The sequence below is a fragment of the Suricata suricatta genome, chromosome 15, assembly GCF_006229205.1.
Source record: "Suricata suricatta isolate VVHF042 chromosome 15, meerkat_22Aug2017_6uvM2_HiC, whole genome shotgun sequence".
Classification (NCBI taxonomy): domain Eukaryota; kingdom Metazoa; phylum Chordata; class Mammalia; order Carnivora; family Herpestidae; genus Suricata; species Suricata suricatta.
Genome location: NC_043714.1, coordinates 17,920,944 through 17,948,640, shown reverse-complemented (window position 1 = coordinate 17,948,640; position 27,697 = coordinate 17,920,944). Strand labels below are relative to the sequence as shown.

Here is a 27,697-nt window from a genome sequence, read left to right as displayed (position 1 = left end):
TTTACTCATTAATGAAACAGAGATAATTTGCAATGAATTTGTTGCAAAAATTGTATATCATGTGTGAGAACACTGAGCATAGCAACAGAAACATTGAAAGAAATCAATAAACATCAGTTCTTTTCATAATTTTTATTATTTTCTATATAAAATTTTAGCCTGATTTCTGGTGACTGCCTTAATGCATGACTAGCTGATACATTTAAGAATATAAATTGTATTCAATATGCCTGTGTATTCTCTATAGCACTAGGCACAATGAATAGACATTTATTGTTTGAATTATTATTTTTTTAACATTTATTAATTTTTGAGACACAGAGAGAGACAGTTCATGGGCAGAGGAAGGGCAGAGAGAGACACACACACACAGAATCAGAAGCAGGCTCCAGGCTCTGAGCTGTCAGCACAGAGCCTGACGTGGGGCTCGAACCCATGAACTGTGAGATCATGACCTGAGCTGAAGTCGGACGCTCAACCAACTAAGCCATCCAGGCGCCCCTGAATTATTGATTGACTAATTGCTTTAAAAACCTGTGGACAAACAGAATTTCTGTATTTATGCTGAGCATTATGGAATTGTTTTTTCTTCTTTTTCCAGTTCTGTCTAAATGACTATGCTCTTGAGTTTGTACTCAGAACAGAAAGCAACTGCAACACAAAGCTACACATTGCATCAAGTCATTAGTAAACAGAAGAATAACCAATTTTTATTTCCAGAGGCCCAAAGTGAAACCATTCATTCATTCATTCATTCATTCCTCTGTCTGCAAAAATATACCTTGGGATAAAGATACATAAGACCCCTTTGTAACCTCAGAAGGTTAGAATCTAAAAGACTGAGATAAATAGGCTGATAAAATTCCTTATCTATCAAGATAATAGACGAAAGCTATCGAAGAACAGAATGTAAAATAATGTTGAGGATAGCATGTTGGATAGACTGGTTAAAATAAATATCAAAGTCCTCAATAAGGAATGTGAGCAGTAAATTGACATTGTATCAGACAATATAAACTCCAGAGGCAGAATTGTTATTTAGAGTTGAAAACGAATGGTTGGTAACTTGGAATGGAGAACTGGGATAAACACAATATTGTCTCTTAAAACTGGTATAACAAAATAATGGGTATTTACATAAAAGCATATGCCTGGGAAAGTATAGATCTTCCTTGACTTACAGTGGTGTTATATCCCAATAAGTCTATCATAAATTGAAGATATCCTAAGTAAAAAATGCATTTAATACACCTACCCTACCAAACCTCATAGTTTAGCTTAGCCTACCTTAAATGTGTTCAGAACACTTATTTTAGCTTACAATTGGGCAAAATTGTCTAACACAAATCTTATTTTATAGTAAAGCATTGAATATTTCATATAATATATTGAATTCTGTGCCCAAAGTGAAAAACAGAATGGTCCTACAGGTACAGAATGGTTTTAAGTGTACTGGTCGCTTACCCTCACAATTACGTAGCTGACTGGGAGCTGCGGCTGCTGTACCATAAGGTATTGTGCCATATACTGCCAGTCCAGGAAAAGACCAAAAACCAAAAATATGAAGTACAGTTTCTACTGAATGCATAATACTCTTGCACCATCGTAAAGTCAAAGACAAAACAACAAAAAAACGTAAGTTGAATCATGGTAAGTCAGGGATCATCTGTATTATGTTTCCACTAAGGACAGAAAATAGAAGCACCAGTAGGTAAAGAGGTTGAGGATATTGGACACTTATTTTTCTATAAGATAAGAGCTCAAAAACAAGATAGTTTTAAGGATGTTCTGCTTAGAGAGCACTTTCCAAGCCTGTTTTATTTATTTAAAAAAATTTTAATATTTTATTTATTTTTGATACAGAGAGAGACAGAGCATGAGAGAGGGAGGGGCAGAGAGAGAAGGAGACACAGAACCGGAAGCAGGGTCCAGGCTCTGAGCTAGCTGTCAGCACAGAGCCTGACATGGGGCTCGAACCCACAAACGTGAGATCTGACCTGAGCTGAAGTCGAAGGCTTAACCAACTGAGCCACCCAGGCACCCCCCAAGCCTGTTTTAGAAGAAAGGACATGTCTTGAAGGTACCGGGACCTCCTGGTGTCTAATGTCACCCTGAGTACTACTGCATTACTTAAAGTTATGCTGACATAATAACCACAGTGACAGTAACAATATCCCATCATATTCAGACATCTGATTAGGAGGTACTGTTACCTACTTAGATAAAATTAGAAATTTCAAAAGAGATTAAAGGCCACAAAATGGAAATTATTCAGACCCACCAGCATCTTATAACCCGCAGTCTAAGCATCATGCTCTGTCAAATTGGAGGGTACCCAAGACAGAAGAACTGCAGCTTTACATGGGGTTAACGGAGTTGCAATGTTATGCTCTAGCACACCATTATATTCTATTTAGGACATCAGACCTTTGGGAAAGGTGGCTAACTTTTATTCATAAAAGAACACCCAGATATTCGCAGAGTGGTTTTTCTTCCCTCAGTTCAATCCAACAAACATTAATTGAGCATCTCCTTCTCTTGGCACTGTGCTAGGTGCTGAATATTTTTAAATAAATGTGACTCATTATAATATAAATATTACTTCCTACTTTATTATATTATTGATTAAGATATCATAACACTGATAATCTCAGAATCCATATCATGGAAATCTGTATATTACTATAATATACTGCTCAAATAATTTGGTTGGTGATTTTGCGAGCTACACTGCCATCTATTTGCTAAAATTCCAAAAGACATTCAGGATAAGCCAAAAGAAATTCTAGTTTTATGTGAGCTGGGGCAATTACTGTCTCTGAGCTTCTTTTCACATCTTTAAAATGGGGATAACAACACTGCTTACTTCCCAGGTCACTGGAATAATATAAAAGCATTTCATAAACATATAAATGTTAGACTGATTTTTGAAATCCAGCTACAGAGATGTGTAAAGACAAAGTTTGCCTTGTTACAGTCTCTTTTACTGATTGTGTGAAAACACATCAAAAGTCAACTATTTATTTGACATTTGCACATCATGGCTGAGCAAAGACTGAAAAACCACAGATAAAATGAATATGTTATGCTTGAATCTCCAATATATAAAAGAGGATTTAGGAAATTTCCCTTGCTTTCCTTTTATGTCAACAGCCATCAGAAAAAGTCACTAGTCGAAGAAACGGAGAACATCAGTATTCAGATGTCTAGCAGGAAGCTGGTCAACTGTGGAATAAGGTTTTCCCAAACGCTACAGAGCTCTTGCTGAAGCTAAGGTCACAAACTAATCACTCTAGAAAAAGCCCCCATGGACACAATTTGAATAAATAAGCAGTATCACAAAAAGAAAGCAAAGTGGAAATTTGGTGCTTTAAATATTTGGATCAGGAGTAAGATAGTTAAATTTTAATGTCTATGAAAAACGAAAGTGATAAGATTGGCGAGGGTCAGTCTCTAAGTATAAAACACTTCCTCATGAATTTCTGACCATTTTCATTTATTCATGACTTACTGAACTTATGTGGTTTTATTTCTTTTCCTTCCCTCAAGTTGAGGATTAATTCAAAGACGCAGTAAAATAATTAACTCCATGGGGACTGAATTCATCAGACATACTTGTAAATAATTCAAAAAATAAGAAATTATAACTGCCCCATATCTAATTTATCAGTCTTAAAAAAAAAGTTTAATATCTTTTTGCTTAATATAATTGAATGTGTTTAATTGTTACTGGACCAAACCTAACATGATTTTTCCAGGACTTTAAAAGCATTCAAAATCTCTAATACAAATTTCCTTGTAAATAAATAGTTTTTATAATTCTCTCAATCCTTGAGCCCTCAAAAGCGTTTAACAAAAAAGACAAAACATCCATGTGATATAAAAGGAATTGTTGGATTTAATGTTAGTGCTCTACAAGAAAATAAATACTCATGTTTCTGAATAGTCTAAACAGTAATTTTCAAAGTTTGTTTATAGCAGGACAATTCACATTTTCAAAACAAATGTTACACCAAAGCCTTATGTATAAAACAAGTAACACTAGAACTGAAGAGGAGACGGGGTCAGAATGCTGCTCTACAAAGCACTAATGCATGTTCCTTGGCCTCCAAAAACAGGTAGAAAGAAATTGACTTAAATTCCAGCAATGCCACGGTCACCCACTCTTAGGTCCTGTCTCAGTCTGTTTAGCCTGCCTTAATAAAATATCATAGCTGAAGTGGCTTATAAACAGAAATGTTCTTCTCATAGTTCTGGAGACTGGTAAGTCCAAGGTCACAGTACCTGCAGATTCTATGTGCTGTCTGTTGAGAGCCCATGTCCTGGCTCCAAGATGACTATCTTCTTGTTGTGTCCTCATAGGCAAGAATGGGCAAGAGAACTCTCTGGGGTCTTTTTTATAAGAGCACTAGTCCCATTCATGAAGTCTCCACTCTTATGACCTCATACTTCCCAAAGGCTCCACCTCCAATAATCATAACACTGAGGCTGAGAGGAATAATAGGTTTCACATATCAGTTTTGAGAGGACACTAACATTTAGTCTATAGGTGGTTCCAATCGTACTTCTACCATTAGTGGTAGTTATTTACCTTCTCTAGGACTTAGTGTCTCTGTCTAAAAATGGAGATAAACTTACTGCCCAGAGTGATTATACAATTCTAACACTTTTTTTTTTAGAGACAGAGAGAAAGCAGGGGAGGGGAAAAGGGAGATGGAGAGAGAGAATATTAAGCAACCTTTATGCGGGGTGTGGAGGTCTCAATCTCACAACTGTGAAAGTATGACTTGAGCTTAAATCAAGAGTTGGATGCTTAACTGATTGAGTCATCCAGGCAGCCCTATACAATTTTAAATAAGCTCAAGTAAGTAAAGCTGAAGCATTTCACATGGTTATTGCCAGATCCCTGCTCTCAAGGAAATACAGTCTAAGAGAGTTGCTAGCCTTTCTCATCCAGTTTCCCTTCTACATAACTGTCAATATCTATAGCAGTGAATCTCAAGTGGAAAGACTTGGCCTCCTCGAGGGTTTGCAGTCCACTACCTGGCAGAGGAGAATTCTTGGTATAGACTTTCATGTGGACAAATAAATTCACCCAGAGTAGTGCTGAGATGTTAAGATGGTGAGTGTGACTTCCCTAACCCAGGATCAAAGCAGTCAGTGGGATCTAGAAGAGTTGCCAGCTTCCTAGATTAGACTGGGAAAAACAGTGGTGGGATTCTGCGGCAAGAAATTTCTACTAAGGATAAGGGTGGTTGGTCAGAATGAAAAGAGAAGAGATTTGGAGGTGGAATATGTGTTGAGCATGGAAACGACTGCAAGCAAACTTGGAATCAGGAAGTGTTCATGCACCGTATGATCCACCAGAAATGTAATCTAGTGAGGCAAATCCACCAAATTTGCCCCAAGATGATCTCAAGTGGTGGAACCACAGGACGGGGACAAATGGAAAGGAATGGTGCCCCTGGCAGAGATATATGATTGTATGTCTAAGATCTGTCCACTCTCATTTTACGGTCCTTAGCCTGCAGTTCCTCCAGTCTGTGATATTTTTATCCCTTCTTAAACAATAGACTCTACATGGATATTTCTCAACTTTTGTGGTTTCCAAGTAAAGATGTCTGTTAATTCTTGATTATGTTTTCTTGACGTCATTTAAAGTTTGTTTCCTTAGGCAATAAACTCTTTATATTTCTTGTCTAATTAAGCAATCTTCCTAGAAATTCCTTTTATGACATGTGTGCTATGTTACTATTGAAATGCAAATACTTTATTGATAAATGTTGAGAGGCATAAAACTTAAAAAGAAAATGACAATTTCTAGAAATTCTGATTTAAATAAAATAAATACAGGCATCTGACTCATGATTCTAAAGAAATACAAATACCTTTTTATAGTTGTGACATCACAGAGAGATATTTATTTGCAAATTACTCAGCTTCCCATTTTCCCAAAAAGCCTGTTATTTCCAAATCAAAATGTCCCAATATCCTGAACAAAATAACTGGAAGTTATCAATTCTGTTTCTAATTTATAAACCTTTCGTAAACATTACTTAAGCTTTGTTTCAGAAACAGCAAAAATCATTGGTGAAATGCTTTTTATATAAGCAAACTAATATTCTGCAGGAACTGACTCCATATGATATTCTGGCAAATGATACACCAGGCTTCTCTCAAAAGATCAAAACCCTAAATCTATATTTTAAAAGAGTACAAAATATCATGTTTCAGAGCTGTGATAAAGAGTAGCTAGTTATTGTATGGTGGCTAAATTCTTTGATTTTAAAAAAGAAGAATGAAAGTGATGGGTTTATCTATTTTATATTAGAACATGGAAAACTGCAATAACTAAAACAAAAATAGTATGCAAGTCAACTGAGGCTAACTCTCCACTGCCCAGGTGGTGGAATGGTGATGTGAGCCGATGCTGATTCGGGGCAAGTAAGCTCCTGGCTCGCTATGTTACAAACTGAGATGCACCAGGCAAGTTATCACACCGTAAATTTTAGTCCCCTCATCTGTCAGCTGGGTAATAATTAAGACTTATTGGCAAAGAATAAGGAATAATATTTATAAAGTACCTGGCAAAAATTAAAACTAAATAAATATTAGTTGTGATATTATTATACCTAGTAAATTAAGTGAAAAGAAAAAAATTTAAACTAATAAGAAAGGGATGGTTCTCAAAAGCAAATGACATGAGCAAATCTTGTCTGAGAATATATTTAGATCCATGCTTCACAAAAACCACCAAAATGTACTCAAAATTAATAAAAAGAATTTCAGGGGAAATGTAAAAAACTTTTAGGTAAATATTTATCTAATATTGGGATGGAGAGCTATGTCTAAAAAGAATGAAAGAAATCAGAACAAGTATAGATTGAGTATAATTTAAAAAACTATCATGAAAACGTTAAAAGGCAAAAAAGTTTCCTGAAAATATTTACCACAAATATAAAGTGGAACAAGTCATTATTTTTAATATCTAATACATACATACATAATAAGTCAATGGGAAAACAAATACCCCAATAGAAATATAGCCAATAGCAAAGAAAAATAATTTACAAAAAAATAGAAATCACATGAGGTCTAAAATGTATATGTAAAAATTATTAATTAGTAATCAAAGAAATTTACTAGTAAACAAAGAAATTTGTTTAAGGACAAAAGATGTTCCATTATACATTTATCAGTATGATAAATTAATTTTGTTTATTTATTCATGAGAATACTTAATTCTGGTAAGGGATTTGGAGATTTCTGGTTAAAATGGCAAATGAACTTTTTCCGGTTATGCATCAAGAACTTGAAATAGTTCATTGTCTTTTAAGAATCTAGCCTGAGGAAAACACGGAGACTGATGATTTTGAGCATGGTTGGTCTCCAAAGCACTATGTCCAAGCCCAAAATCTCAGAAGCAACCCCAAGCAGTGCTTTTCAGACCTTTTCACATCAAACCCAACATAGAAAATAATACTTGTACAACACACGGTGGAGCCTGAAGTAGTGTGTTTGCAGCTGAGTGGGCCTCAAAACATTCCTAGGAGGGCTGTAATCCCTGGATCCCAACATATCTGTCATCAGTGCATCAACCTGTGACAAACTAGTTAGGCATAACCAACCTAAAAATCTAATATTAAATCAAAAAAATAACAGCTCTGTGTTATGGCTTGACACTAAAATAAAAGTCTTAAACTTTAAAAAGATAAAGATATTTGGCCTAATTGATACTAAAACCAGTAAGAATAGGGGCTCCTGGGTGACTCGGTCTGTTAGGTGTCTGACTTCAGGTCAGGTCATGATTTCACAGTTTACTAGTTCAAGCCCTGTGTCAGGCTCTGTGCTGACAGCTCAGAGTCTGGAGCCTGCTACAGATTCTGTGTCTCCCTCTCTCTGTACTCCTCCTCTTGTTCTCTCTCTCTCTCAAAAATGAATAAACATTAAAGAAAATTTTAAAACAGGTAAGGATACATTAATATACAGGTATTAAAATTAGGTTTACAAAGAATTTTATGTGAGACTATTGTCATTACATTATGTAGAGAAATGAAGAATGTAAAGTTGCTTGCTGACTACAGTCCTATTACGATTGAACATGTTTGCCCATATACATGCTTAAAAATAGTGGGAAACTAAAATTTGATAATTCATCTTTTTATGTTATGGTTTTTGGATTTTAAGTTCTATTCTTTACTGGGCTTTCCAAAATGTATACAATAAATAGTATTATATTTTTATAATAAAAATAAACAAACCTTAAATAAAGAAAACTGTAACAGAGATGCCAGAAAGTGAAAACAAATTGTAGCTGAAAAATATGTTGCACATTGAATGCCGAGATTGATTTTCATATTTGACTAACATTTGGAAATCTCTTTTAAAATCTGTGATGCTTGGAAAAGAAGAAAAAGAGTCCACTGTATTAAAAAGGGATGGTCAGGGCGCCTGGGTGGCTCAATTGGTTAAGCGTTCAGCTTTGGCTCAGGTCATGATATCAGGGTTCATGGGTTCAAACCCCGTGTCGGGCTCTGTGCTGACAGCTAGCTCAGAGCCTGGAGTCTGCTTCAGATTCTGTGTCTCCCCCTCCCCTGCTCATGCTGTCTCTCTGTGTCTCTCAAAAATAAATAAAAAACATTAAAAAGATTTTTTAAAATAAATAAATAAAAATAAAAAGGAATAGTCATTCAGTATGACCCAACAGTCAAGATGTTTTCAAACATAATTCCTAAAATAATTTTTTTCTAATGCTTTTTTAATATACCTCATGTTAGATCAACATAATAGCAAAATATATAGTATTTTTTTCAGTTTGAGTCTGCATGTTCCTGAGCCTCAGACTTTATATGTGACCACTTCTTATAAGAGGAAAAAGACAAATGACCTTGGTAAGATCACTGTGGTTCAGAGGGAAAGGAAGCCCACAGATGTTTAAGCTTTTGTAGGAAGCAATTTACATCCAATCATTTTTATGCAATCTATGTAGTTTTCTTAGCTGAAGAAGATGACGTGTAAAGCAAAATCTTTTTGTGGAGATCTTCCTGTTTTTCCATCTCCACTAAGTGACTGAATATTAACTTTATATGTTTCACACAAAATAGGTCATTTCAGCACACACCCTACACATTTCCTAATCAGAGTATATATAGGACTTTTACCTTCATATTGCTTAGAAATCAATTGTTACTACTCTACATCAGTACATATTAGATCACTCTTCCTGCCAACTATCTCAAAAATAAAATACAGAATTTAACTGATTCTTAAATAATTTCATAATTTTACTAAAGGAAAAAAAGTGAAATTATGTAACAAGAGATTAATAACAAAAGCTATAATCAATGTTTTAACAATTATTATGTCATACTTTATCACATTAGGTCATTTTTTCCAATGCAAATATAACATTTAGAAGTTACCCTTTAAAAATTCATAGAAGCTTTTATAAAACAATATTTATATAGATGTAGGCAAACATTTCTATTCTCAGTGTGTTAGAAATCAACAGACCTAAAATGTCAAAAGGAAAAATCTCACTAGATTCCAAAACAGAGTCAGATAACTTTCCTACTGTAGTACTTACTTTTAAGCAGTATTTTTGGTGTCCTAGATCTGTGGGTGATACAAGCCAAACAAAATTTCACAGGATAGAAGGAAAAAGAGATGGTAAAGACCTTCGGGGTTGAGCAAAATGCGTACTAATTGCTATTGTTTAGCAGATGATTCCTTGCTACACTTAGCTGCCAGCAATTTGTCAACATTATCTTTCAAGAGACAAAATTCACCCTAACTTATTACTTCTACCTGGTGAGATGATAATGAACATTCATTTCTTTCTTTTTTTACTTTGCAAGAGTACAGATGAAATTTGTTTAGCCTTAATTTCATAAGTACTACTAGGTGTCTATTTTTTTGCCCTGGACCCATATTATGAGAAAAAAATTGCAACATGTTCATTAGCCAGTTTATTCAACATTGCTTCCATTGACCAGCTGTTTAAACCAATGGACACAGAATTATAAACATTCTAAAACACGTGTAACAATATTCACTTAATCATGAAATCATACTTGGGTATGAAAAAGAATTTGGAAGATGCTTTACTGGAGACATTAAGATGTCGAATTGAGAAAAGAATGAAAAGGCAAAATTTTCCTGAGGGGAGGGTTGTGCGCAGGGCAGAATATTAGTAAGAAACAAGATAGAAAGTAGCAGTATCAAAATTCATAATGAAATTGTCTAAAGGTCCCCTAAGTATTCTTACCTGTGGCTTATACCAGAAAGCTACCAATATAATTCTTGTTAAGTCTACATGGTAATTTTATAATTTTATATCTTTTAAATGTCCATGTCTTTTTGGCATGCCTTATGAGAGAAGAAATAAAGATCTGGGCAAGAAGAAATGGGACAAAAGGAATAAATCTCCATGGGGACACACACTATTTGGCTTGAAAACAGTGTGTTGGTTTCTGGAGCGGGGAAATAAAAGGTGTTTGTGTAACCTACATATTGCAAAAAGTCGTAAGATTTTAGCAGATTGCAAGATTTCCTTTCATTCTCAGCAATCAGTGCTCCCTGTGTGTAGTAGAATTCTTTTCACATAATTCCCACGGGCACCTGGGATTTATTAAAAGAAGATTCCCCACTACTAATTAATGATCAGACAGGAAATAGAAATACTGGTGGAACTCTTTGCCCACTCAAGTACTTCACTGGTTGAACAAAGTGTTGATAACAAAAACTAATTCACCTAGTTTTTTCCAGTAAAAAGAAATTCACTTAGAACAATGTTCTTTCGGGGCGCCTGGGTGGCTCAGTCAGTTAAGCGTCCAGCTTTGGCTTGGGTCATGATCTCACAGTTCATGGGTTTGAGCCCCGTGTTGGGCTCTGTGCTGACAGCTAGCTCAGAGCCTGAAGCCTGCTTCAGATTCTGTGTCTCCCTCTCTCTCTCTCTGACCCTCCCCTGCTGGGACTGTCTCTCTCTATCTCTCAAAAATAAAAAATAAAAATAAAATAAACATAAGAACAATGTTCTTCCTATCAAAACTCTTTTCTGAATTTTTACCTCAGTTGTCTGTGTTACTGGAAGTATGCATGTGCTTATCTTCATGTCTTCCAATTATAGTTGTTATCACAAGAGAATCATATTTATGTCTAACCCAAATTTACTCTTTTTTAACTTCATATTCATGAGATATTGGGAAAATGAGGTGCTGGGAATTTCGACTTCAGACAGTCAAGTCTACACCTTACACTTGTGAGTACAAGTAGAAAGAATCAGTGAAGAGAAAGAGACAGAGAGACAGAGGGAGACACCATCCAGTTGTCTGTACAACATCACTAAACAACATTTATTTACTAATCAATAAAGCACAATATTAGTCAAGATTAAACGTAAGCAAAGTTTACCTTTAATCCAGATGATTCCAAAATCACCTGTGTCGCTTTTGATCACGTTTGTCCTAAGAATGTTTTCTGAAACACGTTATTATTTTTCCTTTCCCTTTCCCTCCGAATCCCCCTCTCGTATTAAGATTGCCCTACTTCTCACGCTGCACTGGTTTCTCGAACTCCTTTAGTAATTAAGGACCCAAGCAAAACCAGTCTTTTATGCTCCAAACTTACTGATCTTTTCCTCTCCTAAGAATCTGCTTGCCATAGGGTCACCTGGGTGGCTTGGTTGGTTAAGCGACAAACTTGGCTCAGATCATGACCTCAGAGTTTCGGGAGTTCCTGCCTCGCTTCGAGCTCCACGCTATCCGCTTGGGATTCTCTTTCTCCCCGTCTCTGCCCCTCTCCTGCTCATACTCTGTCTTTCTCAAAATAAAGAAATACACTAAAAAAACCATAAATATTATTAAAAATCTATCTGTCCTGATCCAGTACCTCAAACTTCTACTTTTATACCATCTACTTAACCTAATGAATAATTCTACCTTCGATATAGGTGACTGACAATGGCCTAATTTTTATCTTTTCTATATTACATGTGCTGTTTCGCAGTGACCCTAGAGCCTTCGGCACTGTAGGAACCTGACAAGTTCCGTGAGAGTTCGAGGCACTGGGAAATACGAGTTTTAGCTCTGCCCTGTCTATGTGATACGGGACAAGTCTCCAGGTCTTTTGGAAGCCAGTATACTCACCTAAAAACTACCGATTTCACTGACGGGTTGTCAAGCCTATGAACATAAGGGTTTGCAAAATTCAGAGACAATTGATATTAAGTATGTAAAAGTGCTTAACAATTAAAAATGTTGTGGAAAGGTGTGGTATTATTATTATTATTACTACTATCATTCTAGTTAGTTTAATATAACTCATCAATAGATAAAGCTCTTCACAAGGAAAACAAACTAAAAATAGAACTTTTAGTACCTCCTGAAAACTTTAGAGCAACTTTCCCTACAGGAGTCTTTCTAAAATCTTTCTTCTGCTTTAGAAAATGATGTCTAGTTACAAAAAATCTTATGGGAATCTGCTTATATGCGTAGCTCGGTATTAACTAATGAATAAGATAAAAAAAGATTTACAAAGACAAAGAAGTCAGTAAGACGTTGAATGATAAATGCATTTTTTAAATTATCTTTTCATCTTATCATTATGCTCATATATGGGTTTCATACTTTCAATACAAAATAGAATTTTTAAGATTAAGAAAGATACAGACATTGTAAAATTAAAAAATCATTGATATTAAATCTCTATGGATCATTGATCTGAAAAAATATATGTACTCTATGAGCCAAAGGCCATAATCAGAATCTGCTGCTTGTTATTTTCTTCCTAAGATTATCGTTTTGCTGGTTCATTTTTAATAAATAGATTTATCTGACAAATCTAGCTTTAATCTTCATAACATGTACATATGCTAAGAGACATTTCAGAATGCAGAAGGAGGAAGAGGAAAAGGAAATTTCAGAAAAAAATGACCTGTTTATTTGGGGGAGGATAAAAATGTAAATCTAAATGTTACCTTTACCTCATTCAAATATTGACAAAATATTTTAAACACAAGTTGAGCCAGGAGGGAAAACAGTTTTCAGGAGTCTTTTACCTACTTATTAATATCCAATACCCAACATGGAAAGTTAGCAAATAGGACAGCGTGTGTTGAAACTACTCTAGATGGATTTCAACATTTGTGGCATGTTTATATTTTTACAGAATGTGACTCAAAATTTGCTTTGAAGTATTTTGCCTTTCTTACGGTAATAACAAAAAAAGTTCAGTTTCCTTCCAATTCTCCATTAACATTTAGATAAAGCCACAATTTTCTCCTTGATTTACCAAAAATACAATCTAAAAATATTATTTAGAGAATTTGCTTCTAAAATATCATCTGATTTTTTTTAATCCATGTTTTCTTCCTAATAAAAGCAGCTGTCATGCAGAAACTATGTTCAGGGTCCCGATACAAATTTACCCATGTATTATTTATATTTTGCATACTTCCCCAAAAGAATTAGTTATTTTGGCATTAAATAGAATTGTAGAATCTTTAAGAATCCAAAGTCTAATGACTGATAAGTGAAAACAAGTTAAATTGGCTTAGAACAAATTTTTGCATTAGGAAAGCACTATGTGAACACTGTGAAAAGAAAGCAAAAGTCCCTCACTGTCAGTTTGAAATCAGTTGGGTAATAACCCCTTTGGGTTATTAGGCATTCCCAAGCAAGCCAAATACCATGGGACACTTGATTTTAGAAAGTGATTAGGAAAAGAATCTAGTGGTATTATTTTACATATGATGGAGGAGATACATGGACTTCAGTGAAATTCACAGATGTTCAGAAACAGTGTTTGCAAAAAGTAATGAATGAAACATTGTCACCACCTGAATGATGACATGCTTTTATCATCATGAAATTATCAAAACATACTGAGTTTTATAAATGTCAGAAAGTTCCTTCTTAAAAAGTTAATAAACCTCCCAGATTATGGTCGTGTTTGGGCTGAAAAAAGTCTCAGATGAGAGATGCTACCAGATCTGGAGATCAGTTAAGAGGAAGGAGAGATGCCTCAGAAGATACCAATCTGAAGACTCAGATCTCAGACCTTTGCCTCCAGAACTGTGAGAACTTAAGTTCTGTTGTTAAAGCCACCCCATTCTACTGTAGTGTATAAACCCAGTTTCAATGTTAAATTTAAGATAATGCAAGACTGCATACTGATTTTATAGCAATTCAAAATCTTTTGTAAACTTTATATTTGGAATTTACATGTAGATTTTATTTCTTCTCTGTTTATTCTTTTAACACTAAATGTCATTGAAAGTCTTAAACCTAATGGCTTTCTCTCAATATACGCTATTGAAGAGATATGGTGCAGCAAAACTATCACAAAGACTTCACAACCAATAATAGTAAGTTTAAGTTATATGTCAACATTCAGGATATGCAAAACATTTAATTTTTACCAAGAGGTGTATAGTTCAACTTAATGCAGGTTAGTACGGCAGCTCATAATCTCTTAGACTATTCATGTGCGCAAACCAGCAGTTAATAATAGCAGAACGTAGTTTTTCCTACCTCATTCAAATCTTCTCCCCCAACTGCTGAAAGATAGAGGAGCCACCTACTGATAGAGGCACTCAGCATGCCGATGTGGGATATACCGCAAGCACATTTGAAGATACTTCTCAATTTAAAGAATATTATCCCCTACTCTTTTTAGATTTTCCTATTAGTAATACACATTAGTTTTAGGAAATTAAAAAAAAAGTAAATAAATGAGTGTACTTACAAGTCCCGTTAATTTAGATGCTTTCTCTAATTCTTCACCCTCTTCCATTAGTGCTTCTTCAGTCCTTGGTAAGGAATCTATTTTTTTACAAAAAGAATGAATATATTATAGTCACATATTGGTTACTAACACTGTGACATCTAAACCTATGATGAGAAGGAGATTAAAATGACTGAACTGGTTGTTGAAAAATTGTGGTGTCTGTGAGTTAGAATAAAGTGTAGAATGTTACTTATTTAGCTTAAAGACAACATATGAAAAATGTTAACTATTTCTAATTTAGAATGATACAATGAAATAAAAAAATGTGTAACATCTGCGGTTATGTCAGCAAGCTTTCTTTTGGTGTATGATTCAGCTCATTGTCGGAGTTTTTATTTAATGTCCATTTTCTGTCTTGTAATTTTATATTTGTTTGTTTTATCTACCAACTATCTCCTCCCCCCTTATTTTTGGCTACACAATGCAAGCACCAATTTGTGTACTCCCTATTAAATGGAATGGCAACTTATGAAAAGTTTGGAGAAAGGCATATACTAGTAAATGGTGGTCAGTTTTCCATTTTAAGTATCAAGTAAGAAGTTGTAATTACTTAGCTGGAGTGTGTGAGTATTGGCTTTCAAATACACGAATAAAATGGTGGCAAGCCTTTCCATATATCAGCTGAATTAAGTTAATGCTAACGACAAGGATTTCTAAGGGTTATAAATAATTCTGTAGTAAGGAAAGATGTGGAGCATTATAAAAACTGTTTTAATAAACTTCTATTCAAATTTTAAAAATCAGTTAAGAGGAGGGTATTTTATTTTATTTTTTAAAATATTTTTTATTTATTTTTGATATAAAGAGAGACAGAGCATGAGAGGGGGAGGGTCAGAGAGAGAAGGAGACACAGAACCAGAAGCAGGCTCCAGGCTCTGAGCTAGCTGTCAGCACAGAGCCTGACACGGGGCTCGAACCCACTAACATGAGATCTGACCTGAGCTGAAGTCAGAGGCTTAACCGACTGAGCCAGCCAGGCGCCCCAAGAGGAGGGTATTTTAAATCACTGGAAACTTTTAAAATTGATTTCCTATATTTGTTAATATTGGAAAGAGCCATATGAGTCCCTAAAGAAGACTTTCCTTCAGATTCACATACATGTGCAGGCAGATTTTGTCTGCTGCATAAAATGTGCACTCTGGGGAAATAATCAGAGCATTAAATCTTTCAAACCCTTAATGGTCATCTAAGACCAGGGAGACAGTGGAAAGCTTAGCACAAATCCATAATCATAGCTTTTGAACCATGGAGCTCTGTCTCTAATAATTCAGAGTTTTTGGTTCAAGAAGCAAAATTACTAAGCCCCTACATACATAGTTTATCTAGATGTAAATGTAGATTTCATTAACTTTTTTTTTTTACATTTATTCATTTTTGAGAGAGAGAGAGAGAGGGAGGGGTAGAGAGAGAGGGAGGCACAGAATCAGAAGTAGGCTCCAGGCTCTGAGCTGTCAGCACAGAGCCCAGTTTGGGACCCAAACCCACAAGCAGTGAGATCATGACCTAAGCTGAAGTCGGAGGCTTAACCAACTGAGCCATTCAGGCGCTCCTGTAGATTTTATTTTAGAACACAGAATGGTTTCCAACATAAAAATAACTTTGGGAGAATGATATACTTTCTCCAGTTGTAGATAAATTTTTAAATGTTATCTACTACTCTTCCAAACAGAACAATGACTTAAAAAAGAAGCAAATTTTTGCTGATAAAAACAGGATCGGTGATGAGAATTACACCAAGTTCAAAAATATTAATTCATTTATGAAGAATACTTGAACCTCTGTCTACTAAAACCCAGTTGTAAGGGTGACAGTAGATAGAGTGTTGAAGTTAGAATGTATAAATTAGCATAATTTAAGACCTGCAATCCTGAATTATATCCTACATAATTGTGAGAGCAAATAATAGTGCAATTTTGGTATTCACTCACTATTTTTTATTTCACCTATGTGTTGAAATTATTATGTAAGTAGAATATTAACTTAGTAAATAACATTAAAATGTTCTAGTCAATATTACAAAGCAAATTATCTCATGTACAGAAGAAGAAAACCAACCCTCTTCTGGATTTATTGATTTTTTAAGTTAGAACTATGACACCATAAGTGAGTTCTCAAATTCTTCTCAGTGAGTTGATCTTGAAGAGTATTGTCATTCTGTTTGACTTTTGATGCATGTATCCATTTACTTGTGTATTTGTATATTCATTTTAATTCAATAAATACCTCTGTGCCAGGCGTTCAATTTCATGCTTTCAAAACAAGTTGAGCAAGACAATTGTCTATGAGTCTGTCTCTCTTAGAATATATTTGAATACCATTACAGTATTAATTTTTTTTAAGAAAAATGAGTACTTATAAAGGGAAGGTAGTGGTAACTTTTTATGGTTTTACATTCTGTTCTGTTCTTGATTTGGTTGAATTCTTCCTGATGTTTGGGGCCATATCCAGTGAGATCTACAATATAGTGAGGTCCATTCAGTTAGAGCATAGGAACAACTGTGAAGTTGTTGAGGAACAACAACTACCAGAATATTTGCAAATTTATATATCTGACCATATTAAACAATGTTAAGTTGAAAGGACCCTTCTAAATAGTCCAAATCTAGTGCCAGAACATCAATCTAATATATCACTAGGGACAATAGACATCATGAAAATAAAATCTTAGTGTTTAATGCATGGAGAACACACTCCATTTTTAAAAAAAAAATTTTTTTTTAATTTTTGAGAGACAGACAGACAGCATAAGCAGGGGAGGGTCAGAGAGAGAGGGAGACACAGAATCCGAAGCAGGCTCTACGCTCTGAACTGTCAGCACAGAACCCAATGTGGGACTGGAACCCACGAGCCATGAGATCATGACCTGAGCCGAAGTTGGACACTTAAAAAACTGAGCCACCCAGACGCGCCACGTACTCCATTTTTTAAGTGTTCTGAGTGCACTGTTTATTAGCAATAATTGGTGGGTACGTATGTGTAAGCTATTTTGCTCTGTCTGCTCCAGAACAATTCTATATAAAATACAATTACTTACTAATAAAGTATTAATGATTTTCAAAATGCAAGTAAATGAATTTTGAGTTTTTTCAATCACATGGAGGGGAAATGAGTATCGACATTTTTCAGTATTAGAGAATTTATCTTGTCTTCTCATTTTAGAGAAGAAGAAACCAAAGCATAGGAAGATAGAGTAATTTTGTCGAGCTCTAACAGTATCTGGCAGCCTTCGGACTAGAAGCTTAGCCAATGTGGTTGACTGGGCATGCAGGCAGGAACCTAGAAATCTGTAGAGTTTATCACAATGTGTAGGTATTTCCAACTTTTTTCTCTCATTAGTTTTACTTTTGCTGTTTATGTTACAACAGGTTTTTTATGCAGAAAGTTATACCTATACATAAAAATATGTATGTTTAATAAGCCAAGCTCATTTTGGATGCACAGTTCACATAAAAATCACATCAGCACATTTGGATAATGCCATAAATATTTAATTATTGATCTAACTAATGATCTAACTTAAGTGGAAAAGAGTGTACTGAATCAGAAATTTATATTCTGTCATTTGCTGGTTAGGTCTACTAATAAGTATTTGAATGTGAAAAATTCAGGATATAAGCAATTCAAGAAAGGAATTTAATGAATATTTTCCCCCCAGTGGGTGCAAATAAGTATAATCAACCACACATTAGTGATGATGCATCATTAAATTTTCCAAAAAATTTAAATCCCTGCAATACTCAGTTATTATGCAAATGTAATTGCTGAAGGATATATATCTCCTTGGTGGATTAGTGGATTCCAGTGGCTTTGATAAAATTAAAAAGCCAAAAATGGGCCAATAATTAAATAATATTTGTTTTGTGTCTAGTTTTATATCAGGCATGATGGGGAATACAAGAAAAACTCAAAAAGCGTATAATCCAGTTGAGTGAGAAGAAAACACAAGAAGTAATTCAAAAACTATTAGGGAAAAAGGAAAACAAAACAAAACAACAACATTGGCAGGGGGCTGACACCAGGAAGACCTGACATGATCTTAGAGCACAGGGTCTGAACAGGCACAGGGTCGGAGAAAGCACTTACTATGAATCAGGGAAGATAGGCTTAAGTAAGGTACACATGTGAGACTACCAGTGAGGAGAAGCCAGACACTCCAAAGGCTAGAGTGTCACCAAATGGCCAACCTGGGGCCCCCATGTTCCTAGTACCACCCCATTGTTCACCTTTCACTGTCAGTGTTAAAGGTCTATCATGAGCGTGTGTGATCTCATCAGTCCTGCAAGAGATTTGGGTATAAAGAAACTATTATCATTTCTTGTATTGTGCTACATTTGCATTGGTTTATGTTCCACAACACTTTTTGTTTTAATGCTTAGTGTTAATATTTGATATATAAAAAAGCATATATAGTTGACCTTTGAACAACATGCGTTTCATCTATACAGGTCTACTTGCACATGGATTTCTTACAATAAATACAGTGCAGTACTGTAAATGTATTTTGTTAATGATTTTCTTAACAGCTTCTTTTCTCCAGCTTACTTTATTAAAAGAATATAGTCTATAATACATACAACATACAAAATATGTTAATCAACTGTTCATATTATTGGTAAAGCTTCTGATCAGCAGTAGACTATTAGCAGTTAAATTTTTAGGGAGTCAAGAGTTATATTCAGATATTGGACTGCTCAGGAGGTCAGCACCCCTATCTCCATGTTGTTCAAGGGCCAATTGTACATAATATATATGTGGAGTAAATATATATATAGTATATTTAGGTTACAAAGCACAGTGATAAATACCTCAAACCCACCTCCTAACTTAAGAATTTGAACATTTCCAATAACTTGCATGTACTTGTGAGCACCTCCCATATCCCATCTCCCTGTTTCCCTATCCCTTGAGGATGTCCACCATTTTGAGTCTTTGATTCCCTTCTTTAAATATAGTTTTATTACTTATGTATATTTTCCTAAAGAATATATTATATAGATTTGCTAGTTTCAAGCTTCGCAAAAATGGCATTCAATAACTTGCTTTTGTTCAATCAATATTATGCTTTTAAGACTCATTCAGTTGTGAGCTGTGACTTGCCCCTACTGAACTGACGACCTACTGTCATTTTCACATCAGTTGCTTTAAATTAGATATGGTGAGAGTATTTATATCATGGAAAACATCAATGTCTACAAATCAGGGCTTTCTTTCTCAAAGAAAGAGTTGTTAACATTTACCAGCACACCTCTGATTTCATCCATCCTAAGTGTGTATTTGAAATGCATTGTGTTCTATAATGCAATAATTCCACAGTATATCCATTTTCCTGTCCACCAGTATATCAACAAAGGTTGTTCACATTCCATGATACAGAAGACTTGTTTCTCAAGGACATTCACCCAGAAGTGGAGTTTCTGAGGCTTAGATTATATGAATATTCAAGACTTTATAAGAATGGAAAACTGTTTCCAAAATTGTTTATACCCCATCTATAGTGTAGGAGTTTGCTTTGATCTCTTTCTTCACCAGCACTTGCCTTTGCCAGATTTCCTAATTAATGCCAAGCCAAAGAATGTAAAATAGCATCCTTCTATGGTCTTAATTTGCTTTTCCTTGATTACTAAATTAGTTATGCATTTTTCATATGTTCATTGGTCATTTGTGTTTTCTCTTCTGTGAAATATCTATTAATATCTATTACTTATTTTTCTATTTGTCTATTGATCTTTATTAAATTGTACATTTTTTATGTATTCTAAATATTAATCTTTAATCATTGACACATATATTGCAAATGTATTTTGCTATTTTATGGCTTATCGATTCACTTATTTCTGGTATCTTTTGATGAACAGGAGTTCTTAACACTCTGCAGATGAATTAAAATATTTTTTTTATGTTTAGGGATTTTTGTCCACCTTCTTTAATATGTCTTTCTTTATCCAAAAGTGAGGAAAGTATAGTTTCTTTTCTAATTATCCCTATTAGATGTCACAACTGCATGTAGTTAGAATACTGAATAACGATGCAGTGATTTAACCTAGATGTGGCATTACATGTAATCATGTACTTATTCAGGAAACATTTTGAAGTGCCCTGACATGATCTTAATATGCTGTGTTAAGGAGTTTGAATTTTGTCCTGTAGAAAATGGAATGAAATAAGCAGCTTCATGTTTAGAAAGCTAATGAACTAAAAAGAGATAAGATAGTTCAAGGAGTATTTACTTACAGGTTTGTTACACTTGGCAGAGAAAGAGGATCAAAGCATAGACAAGGCAGTGTCAGCGGAAATGAAGAGGAGGCCGGCTTAGAGGGGAAATTCTGAAGTACCACTGACATGATTTGAGGCCAATTTAATACGGGGTTGAGAAAGAGGGAGGAAAACCAAGTATGATGTTGACATTTCTGCTGGGCAAGGCTGAAGGGTTCAACGATGTGAAAATGGGAATAAGCAATGCACGTTACAAAAGCAAGCTGAAATTAGTGACAAAATACGGGGAGTAGCTAAGTATAGGTGAACTGTTGGTACCTAAAACAGCCACAGACATTAAGAGGCTGCTCCTTGGGGTGCCTGGGTGTCTCAGTCCGTTAAGCCTCCGACTTCAGCTCAGGTCAGATCTCACCTTCGTGGGTTCGAGCCCCGCGTCAGGCTCTGTGCTGACAGCTAGGTCAGAGCCTGGAGCCTGCTTCCGGTTCTGTGTCTCCTTCTTTCTCTGCCCCTCCCCCTCTCATGCTCTGTCTCTCTCTGTATCAAAAATAAATAAAACATTAAAAAATTAAAAAAAAGAAAAAGAGGCTGCTCGTTGGAATCCACACAGTCTTGCTTCCTGTTCTCCTTTGCCCTTAACCTCCTGAGGCACACAGCCTGAGGGAGTGGTGGACATATGAATGATCACTACCATGATTTGGTGTGGGGTGAGATCTTTGGTTTTTAGTTTTTTTCTTTCTTTTTAATCTTCAAGTGCCACTCAAGTTACAGTAAATATTGTTGGATTTAAAACTTACCCAAAGAATCTGTGACTATTTCATCTGGAGAAAGAAGTACTTGTGGCGTCTCTTCTGTCCTTTCTGCCAGGTTATCTCCTTGAAGCCTAAATAATTAAAAATGGTCACTGGAACCTCGAATACTGTTGAGTTGTGAAATGTGAACTATTTATTACTGAGGACATGACTTTGAGCTCATAAACTTAAAATCAGACGTGCTTCCTCACAAGGGAAATAAAGTTTGCTAAAGCCTTTGTCATATAGTGTTTTTGCTCATCTAACTTTTAAGGGTAAATTTTTCATCATCTTTTCTCCTATATTCACAGTAAGATTGTCTAGGTGGTATCTGCTTTTCTTCTCAGCCTCACTGGAGGAGGGTTTGTAAACAAATGGTTTCACTGAAACTACAACGGGGAAGGGAGTGGAAGGGAAGCGAGAGTCCAGTATAGCACGCTCTGCTGGCCTCTGGGCCCCGGGGCGGGAGAGGGCGCCCATGACTACACAGAGGCTTATCAAACACAGCTCTCCAGGTCAACGGAACTTGAGCTTAAAGGCCTGCACGTCAAGGTAAGTTTCAACAATGGAAGTGAAGATTCCTGATATGTGTGACTGCCCAGGGCTCTCTAAGACACTTGGTCTCCAGGAAGGGAAGACCACATGGGTACTTTTAGGACAATATATTTCTGAGCTTCTGTGTGCACTTTGCTATAATGAGACTATCAATATCTAATTCAAACAGTCTGGCTTCATATTATACTATAAACCACTCTATCAAAAGAGTGGTTATCAATCATTGTTGGAACTCTGTCCTAAGAATAAGGTCTGCTAATATTGGGGAACAGTATATCAAATAATCCAGAGATTGGAAATTTCTTTCAGTGCCTTACTTTTTTCTTGCATTAAGCTAATGGCAAGTGCCCTCATGGGAGAGTATTTATTAATAAATGCATAACAAATAGGTTAATATTTTTAAAAATATAAACAAGTACAATTCATAACTGTAACATGCTCAAAAGTTAAACTTTTCAAATATTTTACATCTTTGCTTTCATATACCACAGTAGAATCACATAATTTGCACTTTACTTTTGTAATTTCAATCATATATGCATGATTCTTTATCTTCTGTGTAATTATAAATATGATAAATTATATTTTCATTATTATTCAGTATTAAGTTCTGCACATTTTTCTATATATTATACATGAATACTTACATATTACCTTCTATATACAAACCATATTTACTGTATTATATAATCTAAGTAAAGAATTCTCAGGGGTAATTTCCTGATGGTCATAAAACTTTGATCAAATATGTATGATTTTACATTTTTTTATTAACTTTACTTTGAATTAATGTTTAAAATTTTACTTTGAAGAGACAAATCACTTTTAAGTGAATGATTTAGTTACATACTTCTCAAATCTGCCCAATTATTTCTTCTTATTTTATTCCTAATAATTAAATACTTTAATGTGCAATATCAAATATTCTCTTCTGCATTTTCTTTATATAGGACAATTCCATCAAATTTCCAAAGAGAGAAAGTATGTAGAAATGTGCGATATTGAAAGGTATAAGTAAAAATTATCATTCAAAGTTGGCAATGAACTTCAACACATTGAGGTATCTCAAAAAACTTAAATGGAAAATAAATATCCAACAAAGGCAGAAAAGTAAGAAATAAAAACTAAGTTGTAATTTTTTTCTCATTCAAAGCTTCAGTAAGCATATTGATTTGGAATTTATTAACATACTCAGTAATAAGTCTAATGTTGTAGAGATGTAAATAAATTACAACTGGCCCTGATGTCACAGACTTCAATTTAGCTGAGTCGAAAAGACAAATGGCCATGCAAACAACCCGACAAATTGGGTGGCCTTGAAGCTGGCTCATCTTTGTCCAAACACTGCCCTCCAGATACCTTGAGAGCTGGATTTACCGTGACCTGGAAGCAATTCCATTGCAGAATGCTTCCAGGCCTGCTATCGCTGAGGGCTCTGCCAATATTTCCCAAGCTGTAATCCACATAACACTACTTCTGTAAGAGGTTAATAGGCACTGTGCAAACAAGGGTTATGTGGGCAAGTCCAGGAAATACAGTCTTAATAAAAGTTAAATCTTTTTTTTTCTTTACACTGCAAGAGTTTTACTTATACTCCCAAGCCTTTTCCCTTTGCTTTCTATAACCTTTTCCGTATTAAACACTCTTCGCATTCTCAGTCTCTAAATAAAACGCTCCCTGCTCTTCCTTGTCATCACAGAAAACTTTTTGTCTTCTTAGATTATTACATCCCTTTTTTCCTCTAAAAACATGACAGAGCCTCCTCTCCAAAGGAGGCTGCCTAATCCCTTGACCTCATATAACACAGAATTTGAAATATTAACCTTCTTTATTTCTGCCTGTGATGACTTTGCTCAGACTCAAACTTTGCTTCTTCAACTCAAGTCACTATTATCTTGAATGCTTTCCATGTTCTTGTGTATCTACCCACTAATTTCAAAGTCCCTTGATCTCAAATCTGGAGTTCCTTCCTTCTACTTTACCTTCTCTTGCCCAAAGACAGATAACCCAGAATTAGTCTGTATCACCACTCTTTTAATGCAATGTTCTGTTCTCTAACCACAGAGTCACCTCTTTTGGCTCTCTTACAAACTCGCTATCCTTCACATTTTCTCTTCAATCAAATACAGATCTCCATGTTCTATTTTCTCTGAGGTATCTGGCCTCTCCTGACTCCAGTTCTACTCTACTCACCTGGGACTTGTGGTCTCCTCAGTTCCCATGCATCTACATCCTTCTGTCATTACTGAGCAACCAGACCTTAATTCTGTATTAATCCATCATTTTCCTACACATGTGCACCTGGGGCAACAATGGAGAAAATCAGACACTCTAGGATTGGTGAGCTACAAGTCAACAGTCTCCAACTTTAAACTGGGGCTTTCTTGGCTGTTTTTCTTCCATTTCTTTCAAAGTCTTTAACAAAACTATGACCTCCTTTTTAGGTCATCTAGAAAAATTATATGTTAATAAATAAAGATCTGCTATTCTCCCTCACACAGCACCTGCAACTTTACCCTCACCCCAACCAGTATTTACCAGCTTTTCAATTCACAAAGGGTGAGAGTTCTCTCTTGAGTAAGGCTTAGACCATACTCTTAGACTGGGGATTTTAATCCTAAAATCTCATCTCTCTCGGACCTTACTTTATTTTATCCACTACAATTCATTGTGTTCATCTCCACTGGTCATTTACCACAGCACAGAAGCAAGCTCATTTCTCTTTCAGCCTTAAAAAAATACACACAAAACAAAATCCTTCCCATAATTATCTCAAACATTTAATTGCTGCTTTTTCATGCTCATCCTTCTTTAAGCCAACCTCTCTAAATATTCTTCATTCAATGCCTTTGCTTCCAGTTTTCATTCATCCCTCAGCTTAATTTGGTGTGTGTCTCTACCATTCTGAAATGAAATTACTGTCTAATCTTCTAATTGTTATATAAAACAAAGCTTTTCACACTTTGTTTTTATTTAGCTTTTAACTATACTTTGTATGAATACTCTTTTCCCACTCTCTTTTACACCATCTCCCTGAATCAGATCATCTACTCATGAGCTCATTTAACTACATATAGATCAACATTTCTCAAATTTTTATCTTGAATCCTCAGCTTAATTTTTGTAGAACATTTTACTTGAATGCACCATAAGAATCTCAAAGGCAACATATTCAAAAGCAAACTCATTTTCATTATCACCCTGTCTTACATCCCACATGGCTTAACAGTTGCAGTGTTGCTAATTACACCTCCTAAGGAGATTTCCTGAATCCATCACTTCTTTTTTTATATACTACTATAAATTTGTTGCTATTTTTATTTACCTCAGTTATTATATTGTGTCCTCACAGGTAGTCATACTTAGAAGCTGGCCCTCCAAAAATCCATTTTCCATATGGCTACCAGGACACTCAAAATAAATCCAACCGCATTACTCTAATAATTTAAGTATTTTAGGGCAAGAGATCTTAATATTAGTATTTTTAGAGGGTCTGTGGGCAGGGTTTAGGGGAATCACAATAATTCACAATAAATGGAATGAAAGTTTTTGGCAGATGTGCTCTTTTTGGACAGAGAGACAATAACTTCAGCCAGATTTTCAAAATAACCCGTGGCTCAAAAAAGTTTAAGAACTACCATTTTTACAGGTTTTTCATCACCTGCAAGATGAGTTCTGGTCTTCTTACCAAGTCATTGGAGTCTCTCTATCACACAACTCCTACCTCTCTCTACAAATTCTTCTTTGATTTTATACTCCATTAGCTCCATTGCTTTTACTTTTTTGCAGACTTTTAAAATTAAGTCTCTGTGTTATTATATAATTATCTCCAACATGACTTACTTTCTCCCATTTCACTTTTGGCTTAATCCTAATTTTCATTCTAGATTCTCCTCTTTTCAGAAACTTTTCTTCCAGAAGTCTTAACACCTATCCACAACTTTGCCATTGCTTTTGCTTTACTATATTTTAATTTTCTGTTCAGGTGTCTGTTTGTCAATACATTCCAAGTTTCTTAAAGACAGGAATTTTATTTTTCTCCCTAAAACTCAGCTCAGGTTGAGCTTGATACATTGTAAACTCTACAAGAGATTTCTTAATTAGTGATTAGCTCACCTTGAAGATAATAGGAAGATAGAGGCCACCCTACACACGAGGAATTTTCTACAGAATACTATAATAGAGTTATATTTCCTTGAAAAGAGGTATATTTAGGGTTAAGCAGTTCTTAGCCTAGTTTGCCCTAAGCTGAGGCTTATGTGCAAGTGGTTGTATGATTTGGGCAGAAGGATTGGAGGACGTGGGAGTAAAAGACAAAAGGAGAGCAACCCAATGTAAGGATGTGTTATTGAGCCAGCCCCTGTACAGGCAGCTGCTGCATAACCCCACAGGAGTTCTGAGGATCCTTATGAAACATGTCCATTTGAAGTATGAAAGAGTAAAAAATTTATCCATAGGTTCCTGGTCAAGGGTGTCCATGAGCTTTGATAACCCTGAACATTTGAATTGCACATGACTTAGTTGTCAGGGATCCTCATTAGTCATCCCAAGGCAGGAAAGAAGATATAAAAGATGCTAGCAAACAGGAGATGCTAAAGGTTGCACCTGCACAAAGCTGGCTGCCACAGGTAGAAACATGTGCAGACACAGTTGCTAATAAGAGGTACTGGAAATGGCATACAAGTGGGGTTGAGAACAGTAGTAAATGTGTTTGGGTTTAAGATAAATCAGTCAGATTTAATTTTATATTGACCACAAAGACCTGGCTACAGAAAAGGCTATTATAAATATAAGTAAATTCTATCTCCAAGTTTGTGAGTCAACAATCGGCTTCCATTGACTCAGTCTTAGTAGTGTGTGAAAAAGAGCAACCTCAGAGACTGCCACACTGCCTATCACAGAGCCTATCATTGCACCAGACACATGTATATGATCAACAGATATTTGTTAATAAATGTTACCAAAAAGTTCCTGGGTCTTATAAAGTACCCATCAATAGAAAGATGTACCCATCAATAGAAAGAAGATTAAAGCTCATTCAGGAGATTGGTAGCTACAGCAGTGATTCAAATTCTGCTTGTTTGGGTATGCTTTGAGATCCAGCTGATCCCAATGTCTAATTCTGTAAGAAGAAGCAAGGAAACCAAAAATGGGGCCAAGTAACAGCCCAGTCTCAGCCCAAAATGGTCAGTAAAACACACTACTACCAGCCATATCCATTCAGAGGAGGAAGTTTTGAACAGTGTAAGCAGTGGGAGAAGAGAGAAGATGATTAGTGCCACTTCTGTTTTATACTTCAAAAAAATCCAAAACACTCAAAATGGAGACATATTTTCCTTTTCTTTAAATCTCTG

At 35.3% G+C, this 27,697-nt stretch overlaps 1 protein-coding gene across 1 annotated transcript in view; it reads right to left on the bottom strand.

Annotated features, from left to right (window-relative positions):
* C15H8orf34 (chromosome 15 C8orf34 homolog) overlaps positions 1-27,697 on the bottom strand; it is a 387,313-nt gene that overhangs the window by 67,149 nt on the left and 292,467 nt on the right. The window contains 2 exon segments of the mRNA XM_029923568.1: positions 14,746-14,822; positions 21,795-21,880. Coding sequence (XP_029779428.1) covers positions 14,746-14,822; positions 21,795-21,880 — 163 coding nt within the window.